We start from the raw sequence: 23,576 nt of genomic DNA on the forward strand, positions 1-23,576 counted from the left end.
CTAATTTTTTTATCCTCGCTTTATTTTATTCCTTACATATAAATTTTAATTATAAAAATAAATTTGCTTTGATAAAATATGTTCTTTAAAAAGCCCAAAATTATTAAAAGATATAAAATAAAGTAAATTAAAAATTTGGAAAAATATATCTTTTTTTTTATGTAAAAGAGATATTTATATTATTTATTAATATTTACATTAATATTAACATACTAAAGTAACGCGAAAAAAGTAATTATGACAGAATAAAATAGTAAAAGAACATAAAGTTGGTCTAGATTAAAAGAAAAGATTTTAATAAAGAATATGTACAAGAAGTGTAGGAATATATACAAAGAATAAGTGTAAAATGTATTGTTATCCGAGCGCGAATGGTGATTCGCTGGCAGTCTGTAGAATGTACGTTCCACGTGCGCTGAAAATGACACAAATAGTAAAAGGATTAATTAATGTTTTGATCAACTTATATGAAAGGCAACGTGAACGTTTTTGCGATACTCGATATATTTTTGGACACATCGATTAAAAGAACAAAGGGAGGTGGAAAGAGAAAATGTATTTACTTCGGATCGAGGGATGGTCCGCCCATGAACACATCTCCAGCGCGGAAACCTGTTGGGTTTGTAATCGATTCGACGTAATATAAATAAGACCTCGCGTGTGCACATCCCGTTGCCTTGGAATCGCCTGTGGAATCATGGATTAATTAGTTTATTAATTAATGAACCAAAGAATCGAGTTACTTACCGATCCATTTGATCGGACCACATCCTGGTTGCTGTGTGCCGCCATTGGGATAAAAATCAGAAGTGCCGACTGCTGATTTCATTCCTAGATATTTCGCGCAGGTGTGTATCACCTGTACCAGAACTGCGTCTGATTTGTCCACCCTTTTTCCTGGTGGTTTGGATTCGAAAGCAGGTCCCGCAGGATCTGTAGCTGTAGATTAGGAATTCGTTTTAATCTCATTCATTTTAATCTTAGATCAAGATAAGTAATTAAAGAATTGAGCTTTCTATTGGACTTACCGACTACTTCGGCAATCTCGCTGGTCGCGAAACGAGCGCCGAGACTGGCGACATGCGCTCCCATGGAATGTCCGATCACTGTAGTTTTACCAGGATCAAGATTCGCGTTGTTTTCGAGGAAATTTATCAGAGAAGCCACGCGTTGCGACACGAATGGCACGCTTCTCACGGATTTCCAATAGTCATATTTGGCTGCTTCACGCCAATCAATTAGAATGACATTGTAATCACCAACATTGAGATAAGCTAAAGATGTCGAAGTGTTGATATTAATAGAATGGAAATTAATTATCGAGATATTGATACCAAAATAATTCATGCTTACATAATTCAGGAGATAAAAAAATCTAAATTAAATTAAGGATTTATTGAAAAAATTATTTCAAAGGATTAAAAAATAAAAAAGAAATAAAAGTTTTGATTTTAAAAAATTCAAAAAATAGAAAAACATTAAATTTTTAAATTAAAAGTTTTAAAGATAAAATAAAGAGAGATAAGAAATAAGGATTGTAAAAACTTAAAAAGTGAGAACGTAAAAATTTTTAAATAATTAAAATTGGTAACAATTCTGTTACCATCTCGAATCTGAGTACAACTGGGATTTTCGGAATTTCCTTTCCATCCATGAGTGACTAGTCGAGTAGGATGATCAGGATTCCAAAAACTCTTTTTTACGCTATCCAGATCATCGATGAATAGCTGCTGTCCAATTACTGGGTTCTTTCTAAAGAAAAAGAAAAAAAAAGAAAAAAAAAGTGATATTTTTATGGCAATTGTATCAGTATCTCGCATCCAAAAAAAAAAAAATCTTTGTATTAGTGGAATCCTCTAATCTAAATCTTAGAGGATTTTATTTTTATATATGGCCTCAAGAAGAATCCACTAAAATTAAAAATATTCTAAATACAATATTTTTTCATTTAGAGTAATTTCGTCTTGCATCTGCAAATCTGGTTGTTCTCAATATCAATTTTCTTTTGTATACAGAATATATAATATTGTTTTAAGATATATTTATATTTATTGAGATATATATATATATATATATATATATATATATATATCTTTGCTAGATTACATGATATATTGATATATATATCTTGCTAGATTAAATGTGAATCAGTCCATTTTCAAGTTGATCTCTTCCAAAAATCTTTCAATTTTACTTTCACTCATTGCGACAGAAACAAAACGAGAATATGAGATAATAATATCTAGTATCTATCTGAGCACTTTTCTACAAGGAAGTTTTTTACAAAAGACAAAATCGCGGTTTCACTCTTTTTGATCGTGTTCCGATATATACTGCCAGTACTAAAAATCTATAATATGCGTTATGCGAATTATGGATTTTCTATACTGGCAGTATATATCTGAATGCGGCTGTTCCCTCTTCCTGCATCTTCTCGCGTAGCGTGACGCTTTTTCAATTTTAACTTATCATACATGGTAGACACGGTAGTGACACACTTTATTTTTCGTGTTCCTTGTATCGCATGTAATAGGGTATTCCGCTTTCAATAAACATATTCCTCTTAATACAAGAGGAAAACCATTAGAATAATATACATTACATTTTGGATGAATAGTTTACTTTATTAGAAGAGGAATATGTTTATTGTAAACTTTTTCTGTAAACAACTTTGCTTAGAATACGGGATTACAAGAAATTTCTCACTTTATAATTAGAATATTTTTTTTTTTTTTTTTTGAATGCGGGAATACTTACCGAGTATACAAATAGAAGGTGGTTTTTTGAGCAGACTCGTCAATTTGTTCGAGTTCTGCCTGTGTAAATTCAGGTTCGTTGAGATCGATCAAGTGTGGGGTTCCATAATCGTCGATGAAAATTGTATAATTAAGATTTGCCACAGTGGACGCCAATAGAGAAAAATACACTGCAGGCAAAAGACATCCATTGATCCAAATTATTTCTCCAAAATGGAATTAAACGTACGTAATTTTATACACAATTTAAAAATATATTTTTTTTCCTGAAATGCAACTGCGTATTCGAAGAGATCTTTTTCGCAGATTTAAAATTATGAAATTAAAAACCTTTCTTTCTTTCGAATATGCAACTGCAAGATAAGAATAATCTTTTTTTTTTTTCAACACAATTGCGAAACTAATTCCTTACGTACACAATGCAATTGCCGACAAAACAACCATCTTTGCAATAATTTTCACGAGTTAGATTACTACATTATAGATACAGATTTACTTTTTCTTTTATAGTCCATCGATAAGCATCTATTCAGTGGTGTGATCGATAAGTCGTTGATAATATTGATAGCCGTCATAAATCATAGGCATCAATCAAATTCGAAAGGAAATTAAATTAAAGATTGTGGAAGTAGTTAACACTTATGATCAGATATATTTTTTGACTTTGGAAAAAACATAGCTTTGGATTTGTATTGACAGTTTTAATAATATTAATTTATAATTCGGATAATATCGTAAATAAACGAAATTTTTGATATGATAATAGCAAGTGTTCTGATATAAAATGATTGAGATGATAAAGATGATAAAGATTCATTGATAAGATTTATTGATAAGAAATAATAATGTATCTGATTAAAGCACAATTCAGAATGTTTAATATATTGTAGAAGTTTAATATATTGTTAATCACAAAGGAAATTAAGTGGTTTAAATAATAAAAAATTCAGAGAGTATTATGATGTAAAAAATTTTTTTTTTTAGTCTTATAAGAATTTGTATAAAAAATAAGCGTTGCTAACCAAGTGCGAATGGTGGCTGTTTGGCAGTCTGCAGAACGTACGTTCCATGGGCACTGAAAATAATACAAATGATAAGTTAATTGACATATCGAATAATTTGCGTAAGTAAAAGCATAGAAGTTTTTGGACTTAGGCTGAGTTTTGAGGAGCGCGCTATTAAAACTATCGCATCATTTTATCCTTAATTTACATATGCAATAAAAATACATAATTTACATGAACAATAAAGACGAAATGATGCAGTAGTGCTAAAATAGCGCGCTCTCTGAACGCAGCCTTAATGTTTCTTGGTAGATTGATTAAAAGAAATAAAAAGAAATGGTGTTGTATTTTAGGAAAAAAAAAAAATGAATATTCATACAGAATATTCATAAGACAAGACAAAATTATACTTACTTTGGATCGAGAGTTGGTCCACCCATGAAAACTTTCCCGGCGCGGAAACCTCTGGGATTCCTGATAGACTCGGCGTAGTATTTATGAGACCTTGAGTGTGAGCAACCCAATCCTAATATCATTTAGCATGATAATTAATGAACCAGAGAAAATAAGCAATGTTGATATCAGCTGTCGATATCGAGCTTTATTTACCGGAAAAACCGCATCCTGGTTGGTCTTTGCCACCGTTCGGATAAAAGTCGGCGTGACCGAGTGACTCTTCCAGACCCAGAGTACTCGTGTGAATTACGTGCACTTTATTTCCGTCTGTTTTGTCTACTCTTTCTCCAGGTCCCTTTGATGTGAAAAGGGGTTTTGCGGGATCTAAAGCTATAGATACGGTGTTATTAATTGTTACGAATATATTATTATTATAATATATTCATACGTCGAATAATTTTTAGTTAAAATTTGTAGAAAGATTTTTGATAAAATAGGGAATTAATATCAAGTCATTATAAAATCATCAAGTTTTATCAAATTTTACAGCTTTTTAGATTTTAGATTATTATTATTATTATTATTATTATTATTATTATTTTAGATTATTATTATTATTTTTTATTTTACTATTTTTTTGTTTTCCAAGGAAATTTATGTTTCTTTTTTAATTCCTCTTTAAGCGCTTGTAATTATATTTATTATTTATTTGTTATTATTTTTGTTTATTATTTTTGATTTTATTTTCTTTTTTTGAAAATGATTTTTATTGGATTTACCTATTATCTCAGCAATTTTACTTTTTGCGAAACGAGCGGCAATACCAGCGAGATGTCCTCCAAGAGAATGTCCTATTATTTTGGTGTTGGAAGGATTCAGATTAGCTTCACTTTGCAGGAAATCTATTAATTTTGTCACGCGTTCTGCCACGAGTGGTACACTTTGCACAGCTTCCCAGTACAAAGGACTTTCAGCTGCTTTCCGCCAGTCGACTAGGATGACGTTATAATCGCCGATACTAAGATAAGCTAAGAATATCAAAAAGGAAATATTAATAAAATAGAAATTAATCACTGAAACTTGAAGTAATAAGACGACGCGTGGAATCCGGGAGTTCAGAAATTCAAATTATGTTTGAAAATTTAAGGAATTCAGAGAATAGAGAATTGAAAGTTGCCAGGAGAGAAAAGCAAGGATTATTAAGGAAGCTGGAAAGGAATTAAATTTCGAAAATGTAAAAAAAGACTAAAAATTCGAGAATTTTAAGATAAAGAAGAAGGAAAGAGAATTAAAGGAGAGTTATATTAAAGAGATTCAAGAAACGATTTAGGCATTTAAACTTATTAACAAACGATTCTACCATCTCGAATCGAAGCGCAAGCGGATCCAGCCTCTGTGTCTCCTCGCCATCCGTGAATGACAAAACAAGTGGGATGAGCAGGATTCCAAAAACTTTTTTTTACGCTCTCCTTATCACCGACATTCAGCGGCTGTCCAACTTGCGGATTGTTTCTAAATAAAAAACGATCGATTTCGTGTTATGATTTTTTTTCTTTTGTAATTTTACATCTATATATTTTTGATGATACTTACCGGGTGTATAATTGCAAAGTGGTCTTGAGCACATTATCCTTAATGTTCTGTAGCTCTATTTGCATGGAATCAGGTTCAGTAGTGTCGATTATATACAACGTACCACGTTCATCGGCGAAGAGCGTCCGGTTTGGATTCGCCGCGAGGGATGCCAATAGGGTGGGATATACTGCAAGCAAAAGGCATGTTTTCGTAAAACGAATTAAATAGTTGTTATTAAATCTATGCGAAATTTTACAATATTTTTTTGCAACTGCGAAACTGTAGAGATAATTTTTTTATTACGAATCAACAACAACAAAGGATAATTATTTTTTTGTCACGAAGACGCGAAATAAAAGGAGATTGTATTTTCTTCATGAATTTGTTTCATAACTGTTTTATGGATAATTTTTTTTTATTACAAATACACTATTTACAAATTAAATAAGATTTTTTTGCATATGTCATGTTGTGAAATTTAAGAATAATTATTTCTTACGCACACAGTGCGATTGCCGGTGAGACCATTTTTACTGTTAGTTAGTAGCACGACCAATTGAAATCCGGTTTTGATTGCAACTTTTCTGACTTTACTTATATATCGTTGACGGAGACTGATAAGATGATATCAATAAATATGTCAATAAATTAGTACATGTGTCATTTTGAAAAGAGATAATTAAGAGACATTTTACGATTAATTGAACATTAATATTTATTCACAGACACACACAGTTTGTGATAATCTTAATAAAATTACATAATCGTAGAAAAAGTTTGTGAAATATTTTGTCACATTAAAATGTAATTTTATATAATTTAGAGTGTTTGCTGAAAGTTTCTTTGAAATTTTATTATAATTATACTAGCTTTGATATCAAATTTTAATTTATAATTTTGTTATAATTTTTTATAGTTGAATTTTGAATTGAATTTTATCAGGTATTGTTAATTGAACCATATATGTTCTATTAGCATTAAAAAAACAGTTTAGATAGTCTTTCATTTTCGCCATCGGAAAATGGTCGATAAAGACACGATTTCGCTATGTTTTTTCTCACGCTATTCGCGCATTAATCTGCAAAGTTTTCTCTCCGCGAATCTCCTAAAATCACGGTCGCGCTTTAGTTTCGATATTTCTAGTGGAAAGTAGTCTTGCACGCGGCTGAAACGAGCTTTAACTTTTGTTGCTATCGGCCATCGCTGCAAGCAGCAGCAGCAGCAGCAGGTTGATGCTAAACGAATCATAACTTGCCACTAGTTGGTCGGCTTAATTGAATTACCCATTACGGGTTCCATAATGTATCCCAGCGGCTGTGATTAAGTAAAGCAGAAGCACATCTCGATCTTCTGCAAAAAGCGACCAAAAAGCGCGTATTAATTGTAGATCCGTGCGAAATGAATGCGGATCATTCAACGTTAAAAACATGCAATTCGACAGAATCAAATTTGCAGAAATAAAAAAATTACGGGGAAAAAAATCATACGGAGATGAAAAATTCTTTCTCTGAAAATTTGAAAATTTTTCTCTGCGCAAAATTCGAAAGACATTAATTTGTAGCGAAGATTTATCTAACATTTCCTCTGGACATTTTTAAGGACTATCTGATTTTTATTTAAATACATAGTCGAATAAGTATTTTTAAACGGAGCAAATAGTTTTACGTAAATATTTTCATCACAGTTTTGCTAAATTAAAATTGATTTTTTTCCATGATACAATTGAATTACTTACGAGCGCACCATTGTCGTTATCTAATTGTAAAATTAGAATATTGCAAACGCCGACGAGATCGTAATATTAGAATATCGTTATCTTGTCAGCGTTTGCCGTAAAGAAAAGGACACATTTCCACATTTATCCGATTATCGATATTTTTATATGGCTTTTGCTTTCTCAGTATGCCCAAGAGACGCAGCATGAAAAGATCTTGCGTGGTCTGGCGGTCGGCATTGCTTTCACGATGTACGGCCGCCTCGAGGAAGCTGATCCCCTGGTGACGTCCTTATGCGCAGACAAGGATCCGATTCTACGTAGAAGCGGCATGTACACCCTGGCGATGGCCTACTGCGGCACCGGAAACAATCAGGCCATCCGCAAACTTCTGCATGTTGCCGTGAGTACTCATCCCATAGAAAATATACATCCCATAGATGTTATATCATTATTGATTAGAAATCAGTTAGTATATTCTGTTTTCTTATTTTTTTGTAAATTTTACCTCTCGTTTTTAATTCCCGTTATCTTCATTTTATATTATTAGTGATTTTATCATCATCTATTTTAGTATTTTGCGTAGGTTTTATTTGATTATTTCGTTATTGATTTCTCGCGCATAGAAGTGGCTTTAAAAGTATTTGAACGCGCTTTCTTTTCGGTGATAAAAGTGCTAATAAGTATTATTATTTATTTTAGTCAATTCAAATGAGAATTTGTCTCGAATTAATTTATCCTGCATACGCAAATTGAGATTTGGGTTCTCTCGATTTTGAAAACTGATTTTAATTCGGGAGACAGACGGTTCTCTATCGAAGTGGAAATCAAAGTGAGGGTGGGCTGGAATTTCTCGCGGAACGACTCGTAGTACTCGTGCTCTTTTTTGTTTTAACAGGTCTCTGATGTTAACGATGACGTTCGACGAGCCGCGGTTACGGGTCTGGGCTTCCTGCTGTTCCGGTGAGTACCTTTGTAAAGTTACCCAATTCCACAAAGTGGATTTAACGTAACCGAAGAATGCGAAAATTCTGCGCGTTTGTAGACTCCGCCGCGGCATTCGACCTCTTTCAAAGCCGCGTCGACTGAAATCATATATTTAGCGTGCTCTAAGCATTAATTCGTTCCAAAGCCCCCAAAAATAACGAGGCTTTAAACTTTCTGTTATAATTTTGCACAAAAGAGGGAAACAAACATGTTAATCTTTTGTAAATAATATCGGACGTAAAACGTAGGAAACGTAGGAAAAAATTAATTTATTAAATATTAACATTTGTCGACGTGTTTCGCGTCAATTTCTGCGGCAAAATTAATTAATTATGTTAATCTTCGTGTAATAAAATCGAGTGAATAACAAATGGAAAAGGGAATCGATATATCACTATGGGTATATTCATTTGGCAGTTTCAGCTGGCGTGTTTTACGCTCAAAAAGTTAGCTCTGTTCTTCTTTTAATACAACATTGTAGAGGTTGAAAAAGAATCGCTCGATTGGAATAATGATTTATCGAAGCGCTATTGCGTTAAAATAATCAGCAATCGTGCAATGTCAAAGGCACTGTAGCGTATCCGTATTGTGAAAGATATTGGAAAGATTTCGACACCGACGTCATAGAAATGCAATTTATACTAATGTATAGTGGCAGATCGGGCTCGCAAGCTTATCTCGATCGATTGCAGAGATATTTTTAGATATTCCGGCCGATAAGGACTGCGACCGAAACGAAGTAAACAAATGCGAGGGAATAAACGAAAGTGCTTTTTCTTTTCACTTAGGAAAGATAGCACGGGATATTATCGTGTACACGCAACTTTTCAAGACATAGGTTCCGTGATAACGGCGTGAATAATATAAAACGCGACACGAATTATTTCACTATCTAAAAACGCCCGTATAACCGCCGGAAATTTTTTTTAATTACACTCACGCAATTTGGAGACGGTTTTTCCATAGCACATCTCTTTCAACGGCACTGTTTCAATTTTTTACATTGTGTATTTTTGTAACAAAGCTTTGAATTAAAATTCTTTGTTGAAACTAAAGCTCCTTTGGAGTTTGCTAGAGAACATGATTTCGCCACTTAATTTTTCGCGAGTTTTTCTCTTAATTGGCTCGGAAGTTCTTTTACTTTTAAGTTAATAGTCTTTCTGTTTCTGTCTTATTATTATATATAGTTTTTCTATCTAGCAATTCTTGTTTTACATTTTAATTCTAATCTAATTTTTAATTACTTACGAACGAACGTCTGTATGTTTGTGTTGAGAAAAATCAATGCTGAATAAGAATTTCGACGAAATATTGAATATTTCTCTGATATTTTATGTATATTTTTTTTGAGTGTTTATTGTTAATTATCTTTCAAAGTTTAAACTTATTTGAGGCTACACACACACACACACACACACACACACACACACACACACACACACACACACACACACACACACACACACACACACACACACACACACACACACACACACACACACACACACACATACAGAGCTTAATAATGAACAAAAGTAGTATTGATAAATGTACGGGTTTAAACAGTTGTCGGTAGCTAATTTGCAAATTATTAACATAAGACAACAAATACGAGCATTCGTAATACGAAGGTAAATTTGCCTTTCGTCTAACCATTTTCAATCGCAACTGTTTAAACTCATTTATCCTTCGATTTGAAACGAAATCGGGCCAAATTTCGTTAGCACTTTTGCTCTATTTCACGTTTTCTTTCGCAAGAGGGAAATATTTTTTTTTGAAAAATGTAAAAATCCGGAAATATTTATTCGGAAATTGAAAACTAAAGACTAGGGGACAGATCTAGTGTACGGATTTCCACGTTAAAACAAATTTTCTCTTGAAACGCAGAACGAGATTTCGTTATCAGTTCGTGAATGCGAAGTCTCTCATCGGATTTTACATGTCAAAGGACATATAAGACGTCTCTCTGTTTTCATCGGGACAAAGTCAGGCTAGGAAATGAACCAAAGAATCCGATGGATAAAAGAAACGGAAATCTAGAACAGGTAATATCGTGTATAGGTCACGCTTGTCCGAGTTTATTTGCTTTGTCGCGTGCAACTCTCCATGTTAATTTCGGATGAGATGTGATGCGTTTTTATTATTCTTCTTTTGTTCTCTCTCTCTCTCTCTCTCTCTCTCTCTCTCTCTCTCTGCTTCTCCTCGTTTCTCTTTTACATTCTCTCTATTCCTGTTTCTTTCGAAATCATCGTCATTACCTTTTCTCTCTGGCGTGTGAATAGAGGCCGGCCTATTGAATAAATTATATACCGCAATACTATACCACATATCATTTCTCCGCATTCAAATTGCAATTTCAGAGAACTCGGGTTTTCATAAGTGGACTCAAACTTTGGTCTGAACATGTAATTATCTTTTTACCGGCTAAAACCTGTTTATAATGCCTTTATTTTTTAAATACAAAAAAAAATTTGCGATATTAAATTAAACATTCTTTTTTAATTATTATTATTACAATAAGGATATTATATAATTCTAAAGAAATAAATTTGGTGATAAAATATTAAATCCTGTCAAATCGGATTAAATTTTAATTTTTTTTTTAAAAAGGTATTTATCATTCGTTATTCGCATTTACTTTTGTTTTCAATTTTTAATTAAGTTGAATTTGGTTTAATAATTTATAAAATTAAATTCGTATGTTTAACATTTTTTTTTTAATTTTAATTTTTTTAATTTTTAAATTAAGATGAAATATATGATAATAATTAAAAGATATTCTTAATAATAATATTACTTTATATCGTAATATAATATTTACGATTTATATACGTAATATATTTCAATATATTGCAACTGCAGATATTAAAATTTCATATTCTGTTGAAAAGAATTCTTTAGGAGTTCCTTATTCAAATATTAATTCTTTAGTTTCTAACTTAATTTAAATTTTAAAGACAGAGTAACTTAATTTTTAAGCTTTTTACGCCCAACTGTATAAATTGTTTTTTCAGTTTAAAGTTAATTTAAACTCCTAGGTTAATATTTCCAGCTTTTATTGATAACTAAAAAAGATTTAATGTTCTTTCGCGTTCTATTTTTACTTTAAATCGACTAGGAATAATCCTTCCTTACCTTCATATATCCCGAGGTGCCGCGCCGTCTCGCATTACAAGACTTGCAGTTTTATGAGACGAGGTTCGGGAGGGGTAGAAATATCCCCGTCCCACAGGGATGCGTTATTGCGTCGGCGGTAGTCAATGAAAGCCGAAGGAGTTTATTCGTGCTCGACAAGACGTGAAACACAATTGAGTCGCTCAATGAGAGAGTACGCTCTCCCGCAGAAAGTCATTTTTGTGAGAAAATAGACTGCTATTATATAGAAAGTTAATAACGAATATAATCTAAGCTTGAAAAGAGCAGGAATATTAATCCGCCGAGTCATTTTTCTCAAAGATATTACACGAAGAAATTTTATTCTACAGTTTTGATTTACCTTTTGCCATAAAGGATCTCCTTTATTTCATGTAGTATTAGTTTGGAGATATATAAATGCACAGTTCCACAATCTCACAAGTAGTTTATAGAACGTATCAGAGCTGGCACACGAGCTACTAGAAAGATAATTCAGCCCATTTTTTCATTTTATGGGATAACACATTCTCTCTCATTGGGCTACTCAATATTGTCAGGAAGAAAGAAATTTCCACCATTTTCGCTTGCGCGATGTGGAAAAGACATGCATTATTTTCTTGTTCTCCTCGTATATGTGTCGCTTTTGCTTTTCCTGTCTTGTCGCAGTAAGTATTTCAGGCTCTTTCGGACTGAGAAAAGATATGTAGGATTGTATTTCTATTCAACCGGAATGTCTCTGAACGAATTTTCAATTACTTTCCTTTTATCCTGAAATAAATTTTTACAAAGTGAATTTTTTTACGAAATATTATATATTTTATAATTTTTAATATAAACAAATTTTTTACATAGTATTTATTGTGAAGTTTATAGCCTCTTTATAGCCTTTATTAAATCAAACGAGAAAAGGTTACTAATAATTGTTAAAAAGGAATTAAAATTTCATTTAGCAATCAAAAATTATCTTATTAAATTTTATTTTATTAAAAATTTATTTATTTACAAAAAAATGAAATTTAACTGTGGTGATTCGGAAAAAAAATTTCTATAGATGTTTTTAAAATGGTTTTTGGATGAAGAGTAATAGTTGTGACTATCTAAAAACTACTTAAGAGCATGTTTGGAATTATAGCATCTATTTCCAGTACAAAACAATTGAGACTTCAATGACCGATAGGTATTTACTGAAATTGTATAAATCTGTTTTATCTTTTATTTATCCGATCCAGTACTTTGTTCAGAGATAATCGATTAAAGACTAAGAGGTCTTTAATTGGAATACCAGATCGATTCGAGACTTCTTGGAATAAATCATCGCCTTGCGAAAAAGTATTCTTCTTTCGGGAAATCACTATTTCGTGAAACACAAGATCACAGGATTCCAATTGCTTTTGAAAAAGTAGAGAATGCTTGAATTCAGTATAAAAAGTCCAAAAAAAAAGAGGTAATATTTGACATACGTTTAATACATGTTTATTTTTTTATAAAAATTTTTTTATAATTAATTAGATAATTACAAATCGAGAGAAATTATTTAGACATTAAAATATATTTAAAAAAAATATATTTTATTGTATGTAATTACATTTTGATAATCTAACTTTAGTCAACGCAAATGGACTTTTATCGGTAATATTCTGTACATAACAAAGGAGAACGTATGAGACAGGAAGAATCAATAGCTTTTGTTTTTCCAGATAAACTAAAAGTTCGACTTTATTTCATGTTGCACTCTTTGACTCTATTCCGTCTTCAGGGTCGGATCTCTAATGACAAGCTATGATAAAGAGTTAGCTAACTTTTGAACATTTCTTTAAGCATGCTTTTTTCTTTTTTCAAAGTTTTTTTAAGAAAATTACGACAATTGCAATAATTTTTCTATATTCTTTGGAAACTTGAGAGCTGTAACTGCTTATTTTATCAATTAGAATTAGATATTTGCCAGATTTATCCCTGACTCCGTTTCTCATTTTTCTGGAAGATCCTCGCTTAATCTTTGCTATCTGTCGTTTCCAATTAATCTCCGGACAATACACGGGTTAGCGATTCTCATCATTCAAATTTCAGGTCACATGTTTTCGTTCCTCTTTTTTTCCACGTTTAATCTCCAACCCTTTGAACACCCTGTTCTATTTTCCGCTGTATCCACGTCAATTCGTCCTGCATGTTTCGTTGACCCTTAAATTCACATCCCTTTGATCTCAAACGCGACTGTTGGCTGTGATTACCTCTTTTTTTATTAATAAGTTTGATTTAGTCTATATTTACTGGACTGTACAAAAGAAAAGAAATAATGAGAAAATCTCGAAAGTCAATAATATAACAAACGATTTTATTTATTAAAATAACATTGACATATTTGAAAATTTGAAGCAAAGTTTTGCAAAAAATTATTTTTTTAAAAAAGAATCCTAACAATAAATAATTAACTTAATTATTATTATATTTAATTGATAAAAGTGACGATTAATTTTTAAAAGATGCAAATTTGACATTTTTATGCGTAAATTATTTAGCAAAAGGAGATTAAGAGCGCGCTTAGGGATTAGAGTGGAATTTATAGCACGTTTTATATTTACAAAAGGTGTTTGAATGATTCACAATCGCTTTGAGTTCCACGATTAATACCAAAGAGACGAATTTGCTCTGTGCATTTCGCAATCACTGGATTAATCATAATCTCTCTCGCTCGACAATTATTATCATTACCACTGAATAATGGTTGATTAATCATCGGATTTATCGCGTTGACTGATATTTTTCTTCGAGAGGAACACTCAAAATTATGAAATATCGATTGCACAACAACAAAAATAAACATGTAACATCTAATCGATTGCAAAGTATTGCGCCGTTATATTATTTTAAACAATGCGATGACTACGTCTTTTCTTACTCACGTCTTTTCTTATCTGATAATCTCATTATTATTGCATTGGCAGCTATTATTTTTCAGAATTATTAATTGATAAATCATTTTCATGGGCCGAGGTTTTGCATTTCGATACATTATTTTGTTCATTCAGTTTTAACGACACATTAATTAGAATTGTCGAATTAACAGTACGGGCATTGAAGTTATTTATCAAACGACTTTTTAATTATATTATACATTTAGTTCAATGATCTAATTAACCGCATCGAAATGATAATTATTTATTGTAAGGAAATTCTCTCTATCGAAATGTGTGTACGAGCGCAGTTTTAATCGTCGCGCAATTGGAATATTAATTATGACTATTAAATGAGTGGTCTAATCAATATTAAAGTGAATAGTATCCCTTATTTTGCGCATTATTTCAAGTGTGGCGGCTGGCAGTAAGCAATGCACATCGGCGAGCGGGTGCACACTCTGTGGACAAAGCGACTAATTGAACGTGCAATCGTGGCCTATTAACGCGCGATTCCCGGAATTCGCGATGTAATCGTTAACGCGGTTATGGCAATGCCCGATGCCTGCAATTGATCGCTATTTATCCGTCCGAATGCATGCACTATTATTGATCGTGAGATAAGTTGTTTCTGTTGCTCGCATTGCTTTCGACTTTACGCACCTTGCCCCAATATTTTAATCTCTCTCTAAAGCGCGTGATCGCGCTTCGAGTGCAATGTATCATTTATCGTATCATATATATATCGAATAATAATCGAATTAATCGAATAATCGAATTTATCGAATTGTGATTTTTATAACAATTGACAAAAGTATGCAAGCGTGTTAAAATGATAGAAAAAAAAAAAAACAATCTGTTACTGATTGAGAGACTTGAACTTTTCTGTTACATATTTGCATATTTATTCGTATATATATATATATATATATATATATATATATATATATATGTATATATATATATATATATATATATATATATAATAGCCATATGTCATGAATGAGAAAAACTTGACTTTTCTCGATTGGAATTTAAATCAGACAGAATTTAATATGAAATTTAATCGACGAGATATATTGAAAATTGTGATACTATAACTAAATTTTACCAAAAAGTTGAACGGTCAATTTTAAATTAAATTTTATTATTTTATTGGGTGTACTTTTCAGTAATGATATCTTGAATCTGAGGCAAGAAAATTTAATTTCAAGACGATTGATGTCTTTTATTACTTTGAGAAATTATTGATTGCATTGAGTCTAACCTGACGAACACCTCGGTCGTCTAATAAAGCCCGGAAAGCATGGAAAATATTTTTCTTCGATTCTCTAGGGCTCGTCGAACGATTAAATTCCAGCGTCCAAACAAATGGACCAAGAATCAATCGTCAATAAAGATTTCATTATACAGAGTGTCCTATGAAGACATACTATTTTATTTTCATAATAAAGAAATAAGAAATTAAAAAAGTTATTAGGAAAAATCTCTAATTAAAACTCTCACTCTTTAAATATAAAAAATTAATGTTGATAATAAATTAACAGATCAGATCGTAATAAGTGTAAAATTATTATGTTTTAATTGGACATGCACGATGTTGAAATAAATAAGTAAAGAATAAAATATATAAGTAATGAATAAAGTGAAAATTTAGATCACTTTATGGGAAATTATGGGATTTTCGTTGGGAAGATCACCTCGTCTGGATTATGGGAGGACGTTGGATCGAGTGGGCAGGATTCGTCGGGAATTAGGGTAATAAGCAGCGGCGAGAACCAAGGAAAGTGCGCTACCTGTGATCCATTAATCTTGATTTTAATCAGTGTGCTAATCGCGGCCGTATGTAAATTAATTTTGGGAAAACTAGGGATTTCTGAGGATGAGAAGGAGATCTAGGAATGCGTGAGCAGATTCTCGAACGAGCTCGCAAAGTTGTTCTCGATTCAGACAACATAACGATTCAATAAGAAAACGCCTAAAATAGATTAGAAAAGCGATTAAAAGAGAAGTATCAATTTAAACAAGTCTTGAAGACAAAAAAACGGAGTTTGATTAAAAAGGAAAGAGGGGGATGATTATTTGTTTTAACTTGGGTAATTACTTTCAGCCGTTAGAATTTTTAAGACTGGAGATCATTATCTAGGAAAATAAAAAAAACAAAATATAGATCGCTGCGCGGTATATGCGCGAATTAATATCTTCCCGTGACATTTAAATCCCACAGAGAGGATTAGCGGCTTCGCGGGGGATGCAACCCCCGATAATTCTCGCTTAGAATCACCGAAGACCCGACGTCCGATTTTAATATTTCGCAACTGGAATTAATTCGCGTGTGCTTCTTCCCTTCGTTATAAATTAATTCGTGGGGAATAATCGGGTAATTAACGGGACACTAGTTTCATGTTTAATCGCGAATTGATAATCACTCTTGCGCTCCATTAAAATTTTACATCGCTTAAAATTCTTGCGTATTAAATAATTTATTTGCATATTTATTTAGTATACTTTTTAGTACATTTAAAAGTTTAGAGTTCTTTATTCCGTTGCAAATTGTAAATAATAATTTCTTTTGTAATTATTTATATATTTTTTTTATATATATAATTTTTACATATTTATATATTTTCTTAAATCGAAATTTATGTGTTATTATATTGTATATAAAATTTATATATATTATTTCATCATTTTGATATTTTTAATATAATCGGAAAAACAAATATTTATTTAAAATTACTAATTAAAGATAAAATAATTAAAGATAAAATAATTATATTACAAATGCAATAATTATTTGTACCTATAATTAATAATTATATAATTATTCATTCCAAAATAATAGAGTATATATATATATATATATATATATAAAATATAATCGTAGATAAAATCTACAAAATTAATTCAATGTGAAATAAATGTCAATTGTTATTATCATAATTAAATTATTTATGATAAAATAAATTAATATCTTTTTGCAAGAATTGTTGTGTCAATGCTGCTCGAATAATCGCATTTTTTATTTTTTAATGTCGGGAAGTCTATTCATGTGCTCGATGCAAGTGCGGCAGTAATGTCCTTTTTATGGAATGCACACGAGTGTTTTATGACACGGGACAGCGAATAAAAATTACGCGAGAAAATCGCGGAGCGTCTTGTGAAAAGTTAATGGCTTTTTGGCATGATGACGCTCGCTAAAATCTGTGATCGTAATTAAAAAACATTTCGAAAAACCAGGCTAGCGAATGAAATCGAGAAGAAATTATCGGAAAGATATACCGAAAGATATACGATGAGCGAACAAGCACTTCTCGTTAATATTTTATTATAACATTTTAAATACTTACGATTTTTATTGAAATAAAATAAAATTGCTTTTTTCGGTTTTCAATTAATTATTAATTAATTATTTAAGTAATGACTAGTAATTATTACAAGTTATTATTTTAATCTGAAAGTAGATCATTCTTCGAAATATTTGCGCAATTAAAATTTACATCGATATTTTTGAAATACAGTTTTGAAATACAGTGGATTTATTTACCCAAGCAGTCTAGAAGCTTTTCTCGAAAAGAGATTTTTCATTTTTAATTAATTTATTTTCCCGTGAAAGATGCGTCCTTGTCCGGGGATTTAATGTCCGCAAAAGTTAGGATCTTACTTACATTTTGAGAATGACGGTTGAGAAATCTGCAAAGTAGGATTTAGGAACTTTCCTCAGGACTCCGGACGTTGTTACATTTATTTCTCTGCCGCTGCACTTCGTCTTCCATAAATAATGCGCTTTAATACGTCGTATTTTAACGCGGATCCGCTCGTTAATTAAAACGAGTTTATCGTGCAAGCGTTGGAAAAACATTTTCCGCCCGTCTCTCCTCATTCGTGCTCCGATCCCTCCCCCTCCCTCCCCCTCCCACCCTCCCTCATTTTCCTACGATAGATTAACGGTCTGGATGCAGTTATGTCACTGCGATGCTAGCCTGATGAATTATTACAACTCCTAGCAACTGCAACCGGCGTCATTTTGCATTTTCTTCATGTATCCACTCGTTTCGTTTCCGTTATTTAGGACACAATTTTCGATCCCGGAGAGAAGGATGTTTTAATTTATGCGCCATGGCTTTTAGCATTTAATTCATTGACATTAGCTCAATTTTTCGGACTGCGACAGAGAGGCTTTAATTTAAAACCGCCGAGACCCTTAATGGCCCGTGTGTTAAAAGGCCGACAAATTTAATTTGTCCGCTTAGCTTTAGATTTTTTTTTTACGGCGGTAAGACCGTAAGGGACGGCGCTCTTGATAGCTCGTCCATCCCGAAAGGACTAATCGACTTAAATTTAATATATCGGAATTGGCCGAGGTTACGGATTAATTGACCTATGTATCGAGCCCTATGTGCTCGTGTGCTGTCACATCACGAGTACTATATACAACACATATTCGCCGCGCCGCGGTCTGCGAAATGTATTTCGCAGGTCAGGTGCATCGAGATGCATCGAGATACGTACAACCGCAAAACGCAGGACATCACGCTCGCGTCTTCCTCTATCTATCTCTCTTGTCTTTATCTCCCCCCTCTCTCTCTCTCTCTCTCTCTCTCTCTCTCTCTCTCTCTCGTTCGCTCGCTAGCTCGCCTTCTCTTTACCCATCTCTTTTTCTTTTTTAGATGCCGCGATAACTGATTTCGAAATTTTAGCCTTGTGGAGATTGATTTTGGATCCCTCTTGCGAGTTTGCTTCTGCTCTTATCGGGGCACTCGGGCCTGTCGAGAACTTAATTAACGTCAACTCGAACAAGTTCGGACTCGCCCGTTTCCTCCTCATCTTCCTTGCGTCTCAGTCACGGCCGCCTTCTACACGATTTGTCTTCCCGCAGTTTGCGAAACACTCGACGTGTTTCTGGTCAGCCAACGAAATGGACGAGGGAGCCCGATTTTTCTGACGTGATTAATTTTTGTTTTCTTAATCCTTGATTTCTCGATTAATTTTTAATCGATTTTTTTCACGTCGCGATTACGTAAGCTCCTGTACATTTGATTATATACAATTTTATTTATCCGTTGACATCATAATGGTGTAATAATTAGTTTAATTTTTGATACGCCATATCTTACATTATTGATTCTTACCGGAAGCAAGTGGGACTTTCGTGGGAGCGTCGTTTAAGAGTTAATGGGGGAATTCAGCCCCACGGGGCTTACGACGATTAGTCTTTCCCTTCGACGAGAGACGCGGACTAATTGTGCAGATTGCCAATTACGCCAATTTCGCGGGAGACCTCATATTACCGTTTCAAGTTGGTACTTGCCGGAGAAATTGCCGCGACACGACGAGATGAAAGCTGGACAAAGTCATGTATTAGCAATATCGAAAGACGTATATGCATCTTACATGTTACGTCGACAAGTCTAAATTATTAATTTTTCTGCGATATTAAAGTGTTTCACGTTGTTTAATTTTTATATAAATTATTTTCTTTTCTAATATTTGCCGTGAGGGACGGGGGGGTTGTGATATTAATTAACAGAATATTGTACTCTATTTTCATTTTACGTTGTTCCAGGTTGAATCAAGTTATGTTATAGATGGTTTTCCATCTGAATTTTTTACATTTTTATTAGATTTCGTCTTAATTTTATTTTCGTTTTAATATTTATTCGCTTCAAGTTGATTTTTTTTCTACATTAACGCTCTCGGTAATTAAGTTCCTGGAGTTTCATCTTTAGGAGGAATGCATCCAATCGTCTTGTCGAGGGGCGTAACTTGTGCTGCGCGTTAATGAGTGAGTATAATTAATGCCGTTCCGGTTGTAACATCAGATAGAGGAGGTTTCCTCGAGTTTCCCAACTCGTGCAAATCCAGATGTCATGACTTCGCGAAGTCAATTAATCTCGATCGATTTTGGCAAGGCTCACTCGTCCTTAGAGATAATGATATTTAACACGTTACATTAATATCTTAATGTATTTCACATAAATGCTGATTACGAGTTCCTACAAAGATTGACCCATTCGATTGATGATACTTATTTCATTCTTTGTATCAAAAAAATACTCTTGTAAAGACTCAAAATTAATAATTTTAATTAAAAGAAGTACAAGAATTAAGTTAAAACAAAATTCAAGAATAGCTTTTCTATATACAAAAAATTTCTTACACGTTAACAATTTCTCTTAAGAATTACTATTGGATGAGCATTAAGTTATTAATTCGATGTAATCGATCGTGCAAATTGTGCGGATTATGTCGCCTATTGACTTTTTCCCGGGAACAGTCGGTAGTAAAATGCGCCCTTCTCGTTGGCGGCACACGTTTAAATGGTTTCCGTGGGGTCGACGTCGGGACAAACCGCGAACAACGATGGAAAACTAAATAATTAGTGCGACGACGGTGAACGGTCGGTCGATCGAACGATTAATGCGGCGGCGACCTACAATTGATTTTCTGATTGGGTAGTCCAATGGGGGCGTCCGATGGGGGGCTCGTCGTCTCCATGTGTTGGTGTATCCGTCATCCGTCTGTACTCGCTGGTACTCCAGCCACCGGCTCGATACAACGGCGAACCGTGGCAGCGAAGTCGCCTCACGCTTGCGCAAATTCGACGATCGTGTCTTTATTTTTGTGAACGACAGGCGTTTCCCTCTTCTCCTCCCCGTCTCTCTCTTTCTCTCTCTCTCTCTCTCTCTCTCTCTCCTCCTCGTGTCTCCTCGTAATCCTGTAAACCTCGTATCCCGTGAATCCGAGTATTCGCGATTGCATCGTTGATTTCTCGATCGCAAAATTGTACTTGCGGTTGTTCTCAGGATCTTCAGTTATGAACTTGTTATTATAATCGTATGCAAAATCTGCAGTTGTACCGTATAATTGAATTCAGAATTGGCTGTTGCAAAATCATGGTGGCAACAATTCCGCGACCAGCAATTGTATTACTGCGATGTACCCGAGATCTATAATTGTCAGATTGCTATTGGATACGAAATTCTACAATTGCATGATTATAATAAAATCAATGTTTAGATTTCCCAATAATCTGAAATATATGAAGTTTTTAGGTTCTCTCGAAAATTCTCATTAAAAAAAAAATGAGACATGTTGAAGTTAATCGTACTGCGTTCTGTTAAAATAATCGAGGGATAATAAAAAGAAACTTGTCGTATCTCTTTAATTATTGCGCGGCGAATTTACATGCCAGAAATAACGGAAGAAGGGTTTCTCGGGATATTTTTTTATATATATATATCGACGATATTGCACGTCAGTAATGAGTCTCTATCGATCACTTAGTTAGTTCTGTCGAATTTTTCTCTTCGTTCTTCGATGACTTCACTCTTGACACAATTTTCGCATCAGCACCATTTTCATTAACGACAACTTACATATTTATATATTTTTACAATTATATAGGCACACGCATACATAACGCTCTTCTAAATTCTTAATCATAATTATATTAAATGCACATTGCTTGGTTTTTATTTACAAATTCCTCGTTATTTCGTGCGGGATTTAATTAGGGAAATTTAATTGGGAATTTAATTAGTTGGTGATAGTTTATCAGGTGATTTTGCGGTTACAGGAAGCATGTTTGGAAGTTTTATGTTACAATTTTTTTATCGAATTATGTCAGATTGTTCACTCGCGTTTCGAATTCTCGCGCGATCAAGCTATCGGAAAGATTGCTTTAAATGCAAGAGAAATATTCCAGAAATTGTACATTTATAAAGAAAATTATCTGTAAATTACTAAAATAGAATTTAAATTTGATTGTAATTAAATATTAATTAGGACGGAAATTATTATCTAATACGAAAAATATGTTTAAATAAGAAATAATGAAAATAAAAGTTATAAAATATAAAATTATATATATAAACAAATAAAAATTTATATACAATTAAAAATATTTCATGTGATTATTTGAGTTATCAAAAATAATCCTAATAAAGGAGACTTTGAATTTCGTCATAATAAAATATTTTTTAGGAAATATTAATTACTTTTAAATATAAAACTATTAAAATAGGCTTCATTATATATTACATATTATTGAATATTGATATGTAATTGATATGAAGTATTATTAGTATACGTAGGAGCTACTATAGGAAGATTTAAAAAAATATTTTTAGTTCGTTAAAATTATTATTGGACACGAAACATTAACAGGAGGCCGCTAATAGGAAAGTTCGATAGCGAACTTTTAATCCAGCAACAATCGATATTCAAGAGTGTGAACTACTCAAGTCTTCAAGTTATATAATGTTTCTCGAAACAAGCCAATCGCGCGAGTAGAAATAGCACCATCTGATGAGTTTGATCTTACTTGTCGAGTCTGTCTCTTTGACTCTCTTCATTCTTCTAATTCATCAACAGTTCGCGTACCGGTTTTCCGTTTCCATCGTTTACACTCTGCTGATGGCGATCCCCGGTCTCCCGGGGCCTAGGGCCTACCTGGCCGGTACTCGCCACTCTTGACTTCGATACCTGCAGAGCAACACCTTTTTGAACGCCTGACGGAAGACCTTGTTGAAGATGGTGTAAAAGATCGGGTTGACCATTGAACTGGCGTAGCCGAGCCAGGTGACCAGGTCAAAGATCTTGCGATCAATGCGACGTTCGCAATCGGGACACACAGCCGGCACTAGATTCAGCACGAAGAAGGGTGCCCAGAGGATCACGAATGTGAAGAACACGACGCCCAGGACCTTGGTCGCCTTCTGCTCCAACCGGATGATCCTGCCGTGGCGGGAACTGTTGCGGGAAATTACGCTGCTGTTGCGCGAGTGATGACTACGCACCTGCCCACCCGAGCATCGGAGTAGATTTGGCGACGACGGATTGCTCTGCTTCAGAATCTGACTCGCGCCCATCGCGCCGTTGTGCGCCCGCATCGTCGCCGCGCGTCGTAACGGCATCGCTCTCGCATTAGTGGACAACAGGGTCTTGGTGTTGCCTGCAAAGGATTCGAAAGGTTCGATTTACGAAAAAATGGATGAGCTCGCGAGGTAAAAGGATCGATCGCCGCCATCGATGTAAATTGGAAATCTGCTGCGGGAATCTCAAGGAAGGGCATTACTAAGAGTTGAACATTTCCGAACTGAAATTTCGAGGAAAA

The 23,576-nt window shown here is 33.4% G+C and overlaps 4 protein-coding genes across 8 annotated transcripts in view; 1 reads left to right on the forward strand and 3 right to left on the reverse strand.

The window, feature by feature from the left end:
- Rpn2 (Regulatory particle non-ATPase 2) overlaps positions 1-23,576 on the forward strand; it is a 39,418-nt gene that overhangs the window by 3,134 nt on the left and 12,708 nt on the right. For both annotated transcript variants that reach the window (XM_089077638.1, XM_011636136.3), the window contains exons 9-10: positions 7,633-7,848; positions 8,344-8,408. In XM_089077638.1, the coding sequence (XP_088933764.1) occupies positions 7,633-7,848; positions 8,344-8,408 (281 nt within the window). The remainder of the gene's footprint in view (positions 1-7,632; positions 7,849-8,343; positions 8,409-23,576) is intronic.
- Positions 276-3,252, reverse strand: LOC105425384 (pancreatic triacylglycerol lipase). The gene is made up of 7 exons (XM_011636126.3): positions 3,173-3,252; positions 2,758-2,926; positions 1,604-1,752; positions 1,029-1,274; positions 748-939; positions 564-687; positions 276-415 (listed from the first exon to the last, which is right to left on the reverse strand). Exons 1-7 carry the CDS (start codon positions 3,198-3,200, stop codon positions 358-360), a joined length of 966 nt encoding a protein of 321 aa, XP_011634428.2. The 5' UTR covers positions 3,201-3,252; the 3' UTR covers positions 276-357.
- Positions 3,609-6,998, reverse strand: LOC105425373 (lipase member H-A-like). The gene is made up of 7 exons (XM_011636115.3): positions 6,235-6,998; positions 5,750-5,918; positions 5,517-5,668; positions 4,936-5,184; positions 4,370-4,546; positions 4,175-4,286; positions 3,609-3,831 (listed from the first exon to the last, which is right to left on the reverse strand). The coding sequence occupies exons 1-7, from the start codon at positions 6,257-6,259 to the stop codon at positions 3,774-3,776; spliced, it is 942 nt and encodes a 313-aa protein (XP_011634417.2). The 5' UTR covers positions 6,260-6,998; the 3' UTR covers positions 3,609-3,773.
- The window catches only part of 5-HT2B (5-hydroxytryptamine receptor 2B), a 50,167-nt gene continuing 43,962 nt past the window's right edge, over positions 17,372-23,576 (reverse strand). For 3 of the 4 annotated variants that reach the window (XM_011636101.3, XM_011636105.3, XM_011636093.3), the window contains exon 7: positions 17,373-23,414. In XM_011636101.3, coding sequence (XP_011634403.2) covers positions 22,909-23,414 — 506 coding nt within the window. In that variant the 3' untranslated portion in view covers positions 17,373-22,908. Of the gene's footprint in view, positions 23,415-23,576 lie in introns of all 4 variants that reach the window. The other variant, XM_089077639.1, reaches the window with a different exon arrangement.

The sequence above is a fragment of the Pogonomyrmex barbatus genome, unplaced genomic scaffold, assembly GCF_055798465.1.
Source record: "Pogonomyrmex barbatus isolate J1 unplaced genomic scaffold, ASM5579846v1 scaffold2, whole genome shotgun sequence".
NCBI classification, from domain to species: domain Eukaryota; kingdom Metazoa; phylum Arthropoda; class Insecta; order Hymenoptera; family Formicidae; genus Pogonomyrmex; species Pogonomyrmex barbatus.

What these genes read in the sequence shown, in the direction of transcription:
- LOC105425384 (XM_011636126.3), bottom strand. Translation starts at nt 3,200, where the DNA reads ATGGTTGTTTTGTCGGCAATTGCATTGT. An exon ending in TTTGTCGGCAATTGCATTGT is followed by an intron (nt 2,927 to 3,172) that starts GTACGTAAGGAA and finishes TTTTGCCTGCAG; the next exon opens with TGTATTTTTCTCTATTGGCG. An exon ending in ACCTTCTATTTGTATACTCG is followed by an intron (nt 1,753 to 2,757) that starts GTAAGTATTCCC and finishes CTTTTTCTTTAG; the next exon opens with AAAGAACCCAGTAATTGGAC.
- LOC105425373 (XM_011636115.3), bottom strand. Translation starts at nt 6,259, where the DNA reads ATGGTCTCACCGGCAATCGCACTGT. An exon ending in ACCAGGATGCGGTTTTTCCG is followed by an intron (nt 4,287 to 4,369) that starts GTAAATAAAGCT and finishes AAATGATATTAG; the next exon opens with GATTGGGTTGCTCACACTCA. An exon ending in GGACCAACTCTCGATCCAAA is followed by an intron (nt 3,832 to 4,174) that starts GTAAGTATAATT and finishes TATTATTTTCAG; the next exon opens with TGCCCATGGAACGTACGTTC.